At 35.4% G+C, this 9,400-nt stretch overlaps 1 protein-coding gene across 1 annotated transcript; it reads right to left on the minus strand.

Annotated features, from left to right (window-relative positions):
- Positions 1-395: 395 nt before the first annotated feature.
- On the minus strand, positions 396-9,289 carry LOC112559219 (phospholipid phosphatase 1-like). Its single transcript, XM_025230278.1, has 8 exons — positions 9,114-9,289; positions 7,777-7,928; positions 6,922-7,115; positions 5,869-6,012; positions 5,439-5,496; positions 4,351-4,527; positions 3,631-3,738; positions 396-618 (listed from the first exon to the last, which is right to left on the minus strand). The coding sequence occupies exons 1-8, from the start codon at positions 9,190-9,192 to the stop codon at positions 583-585; spliced, it is 948 nt and encodes a 315-aa protein (XP_025086063.1). The 5' UTR covers positions 9,193-9,289; the 3' UTR covers positions 396-582.
- Positions 9,290-9,400: the final 111 nt, after the last annotated feature.

Here is a 9,400-nt window from a genome sequence, read left to right on the forward strand (position 1 = left end):
GCCACACACACATAGCACACCACACAACACACACTACATGCCACACACACACACAGCACATCATACAACACACACTACACGCCACACACACACAGCACACCATACAACACACACTACACGCCACACACAGAGCACACCATACAACACACACCATACCCTCAACGCACACACACACACAGCACACCATACACCAACCACACATCCCATAACTCCCACTACACACACACAGCCACCATACACACACTTCAACACACACACCATACCCACACCACACACACCCCATAACTCCCACCACACACACACTGCAACACACACACCATACACAGATATGTTGCCATGCAGGTACTGTTACGTTTTGCTATTATTCGGCAAATGTAAGAAAAAAGAGACTTAAGTGAGAGTTGCCACAAACACTTTTATAAGAAGTTAAAAAAAACATTTCTTAACCATTGAACGTGCACAAGTGCAATGTCACAGATACCAATCGAAAAAAATGCAAAACTGCAAAACGTACTCTTCGTCCTTCAGCATTACGTAACAAACTCTTCAAGTCAATGTACAGTGCTTTCTGGCGTAACATCATCATGGGGTGCTTTCACACGATCCATATGACTTAGCCTGACAAAAGAAATAAACATAAATGTAATAAAAAAAAATCAATGCCAAGTGGTCATCGAAACCTGCATGATCCCTGAAATCTCGTAAAAATTAATACTCTTATAAAAAGTGGTATTAACATACTCAACTAGCATCTAATATCACATGAACAACGGAAGGAAACATTACAAATCAGAATGAAAGTCACGTACAACATGTCTGGAGAAGTGGCTATATCTTGTTACCAAGCACGTGTGAGCATATACAACCACTCTTTGGATACCTCACCCATTTATGATTTGCTTGCACGCTTATGTGTGTGAGCGCATGCATGCACACACACAATATTCAAGTAATTAGCACCCTTAGTTGAGATAAGTGATGAAATGACATACTGCTATGATTATGGCAACAATTTGTGTAAAAATAAACAATGTATAAATACATCTTCATGTAAAAAGTAAATGATAAATACCGCCCCATAAAAAGTGATGGACAAACACACATAAAAATTGCTAGATGGGATCAATTAAAAGCAAAGAATGACCAAGCTTTCTTTTTGTAACTTTGGTAAGAAGCTGAGGAAAAATCATCTGGATATTAATTCCAGCACCTAAAACACTGAATGTTGACATCATTAAAAACTGGAAAACATTTTAAAAGGTAATAGTATAATAATCCAAAATATTTAAGCTCAGTGATTGTAACCATCAATAACTCTGATAACAGTGATACCCAAGACTAACATTATGTGTTTGACAGTTGAACAAAAGATACAAAATTTTATGGATTTGTAAATATCTTCGAAATGGAGCTATTATACCTGTCTGTAAACTGAACAGTAAATACTTAACAGAAATAACTGTCCTAACTGTTCAATGCAAGCTTTGTAAGAAATGTACATCCAATCTCTACACTGATGTATACTTATCTATAATATTTTAATACAAATGTATACATGATTTTTATAGAAATGATGTAGCTCAAAAGCTCAAAATAAAAACACATGAAACCTAACAATGCACAAGACTGATACTTAAAAACCAAGGCTATCACCGGCCCCACCTCACCCAAACTCTTTATACTATGTAAGTATAGATACTACACAAGCATCCTCTGTTCCTTACTGGATTATATCTTCTCCCCAGATATATTAATAACTACAAGTGTTTGTTTTATATTTAAAATATTGCTGTTTTCACAGCACTTTATGCCAACATTCAATAAGCATTGGTAAGGTGGGAAAGGTGTGAGCTATAATGGGTCTTCAAAGGATGTGGGAACAGAAACTTTGGTAATGAAAATGCCCAGTATTGTTTGTATGAAGTACACTATATTCTTCTGACCTAGACAAAGTTATATTTCCACTATATATTAACAATAAATAAGTAATAAATAACTATGATAATAAACACATGGTGACAAATCAGACAAACAAGACAATTAATAAGTACTTCATTAAAGCCTGAATTAAAATTCAGCAATACGACTTCTGAAAAAAAATGAATAAATCAACACAAACAAATGATGCACAAAAATATGTATAGTACCTTTATGTGTGGTTGGTTGCAAAATACATCCATGTGACCTTAAGGAAGTGGCTACAGCTGTAAGTACAGTGTTGACTACTCCGTACGGTGGCACAGATTCATGCAATAGCAAGATTGGTAAAAGGCATGCTGATCAAAATATTTATCTGTCCCATCTCTATCTGTAGAATTATCATCCACTGGAGAGACAAGCATACTCATCAAATAAAATATACCATTTGTGCATGTCTAAATACCATGCCAATGCAGATAAGTCCAGTGGAAGATTTATGGCATCCTATTATTGATTCCTACAAGCAGAGTTACTTGCATTCTGGTAAAAATATTCTTTCTTTTCAGATCCACAAAGCATTTCTTTTTTTAAAGAACTTTTAATGAAAATGATTAACAATCATCCTTGCCTCCTCATAGACCAACATGCAACCTTCGCTTCTTTATTCCAGCTCCCATCATGTATTGTGCTTGCATATTTTTTCCCTTGAGCCAACACCAATTAATACTTTCCATAGATTAAACGCTTATGTCTTAATAAAGCTACATGGTTGTTGTGGCACTCCTAATATGTCTTAAAGGATTGTTGAAAATAAATTTCTCAGATCTGGACTGACCAGATATAACAAGTAGTACAGACAACCTGCTTCTCTTCCCATTAAAAGAGATAAAAATTACATCCAAATATGTAAAGCTTCCATGTTTGCGGCAGAAATTATTTTCATTGAAACTCTTTTTCTTACATAATAGTCATTTAAATGTTTCCTGGTCAAAGAAAAATCAGCTTCTACTACAAGTAAATGAAAACTATGGTCAAAGAATTTTTTTAATGAACTTCCAAGAGTTATCTTCCTTAGATTAATCACTCAAATGTTGCAAACATGAAAATGACTAAATCTCAGGATAAAATGCCAATAAAAGGATCTAGAAGCATTCATTTAATTTATTGCACAATGTTTTTTTGTGCTTTCTCCATCAGAACACTCCCTGTTAAATTAATGTTCCACTTGCATCAGACAAAAGTGTGTGGAATGATGATGATGGTCTGCAGATCAAGTGTCCTTGAGGATGAAGGCATTCATGACAACATGGCAAAGGCAGAAAATGAAAGTGGTGCACTGCTGACATGCCATAAAAATATTTCCTAACATAAAGAAGAGCATCAGTGTGGTACAGATGAGATAAACATCACCACAAACCCATAAAATTATTCAACTTACATGCTGTAAATGGTTTTAGAAATATTTCAGCACTAACATACTAGTCTTACTTTGAAAATAGTATATTAAAAGGTAAACTGAAACTTTCAAAACAAGTTTAACTTCCACACATTTTCAGCAAATGAAATGTACTTCCTTATTATCCTGGATAAGTTATGCTGCATGCAGAGGAAGCAGAAAGCATGGAAATTCTGAAAGTTCTTCTTGCCACATAAGGGTAAAAGTGCCAGATAAGCCAGTCCCGCGCATCAAAGTGCTGACTGAGCTGATACCTCATTCACATGATGGCCACTCAGAGCTTCCATGAGAAGCATACGGCTGTCAGAGTCTTTCATAAGCATCTGCTCTGTGGGAAAGACCTTTTCCTTCATACTATAGAGCTGTAGCAAAAAATAAACAAAGGGCACTTTTACAATGAATCTGCTAATGTATAAATGTAAGCACAAATGCTCATCTATATCTTAGATTGCTCTGACATTTATTAGAATCAATTTAAATTACAAATATTTCATAAAATTCGTAGCAATAAAAAAATGTTATGAGGGCAGACATTATACTGCAAGTAGTCAAAGATCTTCAACCATTTGAAGGCATTCTTAGAATTTAAGAAACATAGCAGGTAAACCACCAAAAGTTAAAGCCAAGCTAAAATTATAAACAAGCAGGGATTTTCAGACTGTTGATTTCCATAAATATACTTGATTTCCAGAAATATACTTGAAAAAATTTGTATGATGAAGAAATAGGAATTCCAAATGATCTTTTCTTCTCCTTGAAAAATCCCTTATGAAACTCCTTTAGAACACTTTTAACACTGTAACATTAGATGACTGAAATTATAACTGCAAGCCAGTTATAGTGATTTTTAATATAAAACTTTGGGAATAATATCTCTGTCATTTAAAAAAAAATATGTTATTTTTCTTCCTGTAGAGGATAAAGTTTATTGTAGATCTCTCGAAGTTTAACAAGCTGATCATCAAGATACTGACCACCAGAACAGCAACGATGAGTCCCAGGAGTCCACCAGCTAGAACATCAGTTGGATGATGCTTGTAGTCCGAAACTCGAGACAAGCATGTGTAGATGGCCAATAACAGGAAGACAGTCTGCAGAAAAGGCTTGATCAGCAGCATCCCCTCCCACAGAAGACGCCTTTGCATATAGATCTGGAATAACATGAATAAAAAAATGCACAAATGAATTTGCAGAAAAATTGCGAACTTGTTCACCATAAAACTGCAGCTAAGCACAGTCTCCAGTTCACAGACATTCTCCCTTCACTCACACCAAATTTTATGTGCAAAAGAAAAATTCTTTTTCTCTTTTTGCCTGGAAATGCACCAGAAAAAAATTGGTGTAACCCTAGTTTACCCTGACTAAACACAAAGCACTTCCAGAACCAGAACTCATACACAAAACCTAACTTTAAAATAACCCAAACCCCTGACATTAACCCCATCATGTCCCCATGAGTATATGCATGCACACACACACACACTCTCTCTTCCTTTTCTTACAGCCATTTTTATCCTTCCTTCAATGAAAATCTCTTTTTCCTTTGTGAGCTGGTTCCACAGTTTGTTTGTCCACAATAAGAACAACCTGAGCAGTATTGTCAACACAACTGGTGTCAAACAGAGGGATTTAGCTTCCTTTTTTGTGAGTTTGTTCATACCAAAACACGTATAGTAGCAGGGGAATTTGTTTTATAGAGTTTAGGTAAATGCCATCGCATAACTGCATGTAAAAGTAACAGGCACTTGAAATCATTTCTACCGTCTGCAGTCCAGCTGCTCAACCACAGATGAACTGTCAGTTGTGTGAGTGCATGATGTTGCAGGTGTGTCTTACATATGGTCTGAATTTAAGATTGCATGTTTTTTGTGTGATACATCACTTAGTTTATCCTTATCTTGTAACTAGCTTGTCCCATCTTTTTTAGTAACTTTTGATACTAAGCACAGTTCCCTAGTTATAACTGCAGACTGGGATGAATTAAGTTGGCCATTTGTCATTTGTCTCTCTCACTATAGTGGATTCATGCACACTGCAAAACTGTTCAAATAAAGTAACTCACCACCAGAAACACCATACAGTACACGGAATTGGAAGAATGTCCTGAGGGAAAAGACACCCTGAAAAAAAATCTTAAACTCTCTTTATCTGAGCTTTTACCAAGGTAAAAAAATAGAAATGGAAAAACATCTTCCTAATCTTGGTATTTCTTCTCCCCTTCCTGCTATACATGGCAGGGAAATGACAGAAATCGACTATATACTCATTCTGATCAGTTAGTTCAACAACCACTCCTTGCAGCATTCCCTTTCTTTTAAAATGCAAAAGCAAAAAAATCAACTAAAGCAATAAAAGAAAATTTAAACTTCTTTTAAGATTTGGTTACCACAGAAAACTGACATCTCACACTGTAACAAAAAAAAGTAATTATAGATCAGACTGGGAGCTTTGAGAAAACGGAAAAATTCACAGGCAACAATCATAAGACCAACCTTGCCTCTGTAATAAGAGCAGAGTCCTGACCAGTACAAATGTCTTCTTCTATGTATGGGAATGGTCTGTAAAATGATCCAGCACCTGTACCATTCAACTTACTCCAGTCTGGCTTGCATACATCAAAGAAATGTGGACGAAGCCTGTGGAATTGTAAAAGGTTTTCTCACAAGAATTGTATTAAAAACCCTTGACAGTGCTGTGATTCAGCTAGCCCTAAATGAATGTGGAAATTCTGACAAACAAAATGCACATATGTAAACATGGAGTGAGTGCACAAGCTCATAAAGCCTATGTTCTCACTGTCAGCTTATCACTAAAAATTTCCCTAAAATACTGTATAAGAAAAAAGCTGCAATCTAGAAGTGATGTAGAGCAACACAATATTTCCCTCCCTCTCTTCTGGCAGCAGGCTCTAGTGGATATAGACACAGGTAGAGAATTAAGAAGAATTATTCTTCCAATATGTTTGGAAATAAAAGTAACACCCAAAAATACATAGTAAATCTAGGCAGGCCAGGTTATGAAACACTTTACACCATCTTCACGCGTTTAATAAAATTATCAATAAATATAGAATTTCAGAGAAAAATATATATCAAGTTAAAAATCTACACGGTCAGAGTTGTTTTACAATTACGTGAATGTGGGAGTGGAGGAAGCAATGCATCTTTTTTCAAAAGGTAATTACTTTAATTCGGTAATGAATGATTTAACCTTTTAAGTATTGCATTTCCACCATTCTCTGGGGAAAAAGATGCAACAAACCTTCCTACTAGATGAGATCAGAAAAGCGGTACTCAGGCTTATTACTTCATCTGGGATCAAATCAAGTTACCCTGAGTACCGCTGAAGGTTAATCCTTTTCACATAAATTTCTGATCCAAAGTAACATTCGTGGTTAATGCCATGGAGGTTTATATTTTTTATTTTATTTATATTATATTTATATATAATAGTCTGATGATTAAGCTTACAGATGAATAGACTACTTACTATAAGAAAAAAGGGCTTCTGTAGGAAATTTGAAAAAAAAAAGAAATCAAACATACCTGCCTATGGAATACTTGCCAATGTTTGTGGCCAGATGGGTAACAACAACACCGAAGTAAAAGATAATACAGACTCTGAGTACCCGCCATAACCAGAAGTAAATCAAACTCTTCTTTGATTTGACTGATGCCAGTTCATAATTACTGTTGCGTGCCACCACAGTGAAAACCCAGCCTCCTTCTAAAAGTAGTATCTGAAACAGATTTGCTACATGTGAGGGAAAGAAAGTGGGTGGAAAATGAATTAATGATAGAAATAGTTGTCCCTGTCTTTCAAAGGACGTAAATGTATCAAGGTTACTAACATAATATTATAACAATCTGTTATTAAAAGAAAACTGTAACAATCCTTTTATACTTGCCCATGAATACATTTGTGTTTCTGTAAGGGTTGTATTTCTGAGAACTGTATGCTATATCTTTAAATATGGGACTTTGTAATAAGTTGCTCAGGGAAACATAATCAAAATATTAATAAACACCACATTTAGATAGCCTGATACTCCATCTCAAAGTCACATCAAAAAGTATTAATTAAATTCATTTGTAAAGGTTAAAGAGAAAAGTGCAATAGTTAACTGGTCAAAGTATGCAAATATGATAAATAAGCTAACAGTAGAAATTAAATGACAAATAGGAAAATAAGTTATTTAAAGTTCAGATGCTACAATAAATTGGGCAGTTCCCACTCCCAGGATCTCAGACATATCCCAAAGTTTGGCAGCGGAGTCTGATTGTCAATGCAGTATCAAAACTTGGTGAAGTTACTGACAGACAAAGCAGTACATGTACAGAACAGAGCAACTAAATGCTAACAGATGAACAAATGTTTCAGTTACTTTCAGCAAAACTCACAGCAAGGGAGGGAACTGTAAATCCAACAGAGTACATGACAGCTGATGTAACTGTTGAGTCCCTGTATGGATGCATAAGACTTTCATCATTCTGGAAAAATCCTCGGTGAAAGGGTGTGACCATATGCCTCAACAGACCAGATATAATGCCAACTGTAAAGAAACAGCACAGTTTACCAAAACAGAAGCATATTAATAGTCATCATTTCATGAATACTCCTAACAACTTTTCCCCTAATGCTAATCCTTTTTCACACCCTTCCTTTTGCAATATCATATTACTCTCAGCTCTTGTTCTTGTTATTTGATTCCTCTTTGTGTTTTCTGTATTTTAATTTATTGCTCGTTTAGTACGGTTGTTTATTCTTTTATAGTTCATATGTTATTGGTTTGTTTTCCTGTACTTCATATGCTGTCCATGTTTCGTTCTTGTTCTTAAGCGCTAAGAGCATGCTCCTTAGGAGTGTGAGTATGAGCTTTACAAATTTTGCATTTATTATTATTATTAAATTGTTTGCAAGTCTATTCTCATGAAAATTGCCTCAATTTTTTAATATGACTAATAATAAGGATACTTCTAAAAATACTACTATTAATACTTTTAACATCATTAACATTGTCATGTAAATATTGGTGTCTGAGGATTTTGTATTCAAGTTCATTTCAGTCCATTGACCTATTCTGTTCGTTAGGTGTCGGGAAGGAGTAGATCCTGGCAGAGAATACACTTCCTTGATATGAGGTGTTACACAAACATCCTGTATTTCTACTACAAAGACCACGTCAACAATAACGAATTACAAATCATAATAAAGCAGATATTTTAATCGGGATCTATGAACAGCTGATCACAGTGTAAAGACAAGAACCTGAAGGTACATAAGCACAGCTCAGGATCATCATGACAAGCAAAAATAATCCAACAAGGAACTGCAAAATAAAAGAAGATAAAAGAAAAGGCAGACATAAGAAGCATCCAATGGACTGCGCTGTCAGCAGATTGCACATAAGTGCAAAAGAACAGAGGCAACTTTAGTAGTATAGAACTATATAGATGTATAATTATATTGAAGTACAGCTTTAGTGAGACCTGGTAGTAACATCCATATGATGGCCCCACACCTAATCTAAATCAGGACTACGGGCCTATGATGATTATTATTATTTTACTATAACAGGTTGAATAAATGTTGTAGCTGGCGATATGTCCATGGGCATGTATTGCCCAGTCTAACCATGAACGTGGGATATATTAGTTCGTGGTCTAACTTGACTAAATGGCACCACAGAATATAGTCACTTCCCTAGAAGTCGTATCATAACCGTTAGTTTACTCACTTATACACACTATGGCGATATCTCCAAGTGTGCCCCAGACACAAGCAAATCTAACTGTTGACATGTTTCCTGGCATCATCAACTCAAGTAAGCCGCTAGACTGAATTCACAAGAAACAAACACGACCATCACCCAGGATCCTTTCCTGGTTACATTTGGCCTTACCCAGTCGCTGCAGATAAGTCCATTCGACTAACCATGTTTTAAAAAACAACATAATATTTTTATTTGAATATTTGTATATAACTGTATCTATAAGAAAAGTAAAGGTAATTTTAAATCGCAGT

Source organism: Pomacea canaliculata, linkage group LG3, assembly GCF_003073045.1.
Source record: "Pomacea canaliculata isolate SZHN2017 linkage group LG3, ASM307304v1, whole genome shotgun sequence".
Taxonomy (NCBI): Eukaryota; Metazoa; Mollusca; class Gastropoda; order Architaenioglossa; family Ampullariidae; genus Pomacea; species Pomacea canaliculata.

Coding starts and splice junctions, on each gene's coding strand:
- LOC112559219 (XM_025230278.1), bottom strand. CDS start 9,192: ATGATGCCAGGAAACATGTCAACAGTTAGATTTGCTTGTGTCTGGGGC. Junction 7,929..9,113: donor TATCGCCATAGTGTGTATAA/GTGAGTAAACTA, acceptor GTTTCTTTACAG/TTGGCATTATATCTGGTCTG. Junction 7,116..7,776: donor TTACAGTTCCCTCCCTTGCT/GTGAGTTTTGCT, acceptor AATCTGTTTCAG/ATACTACTTTTAGAAGGAGG.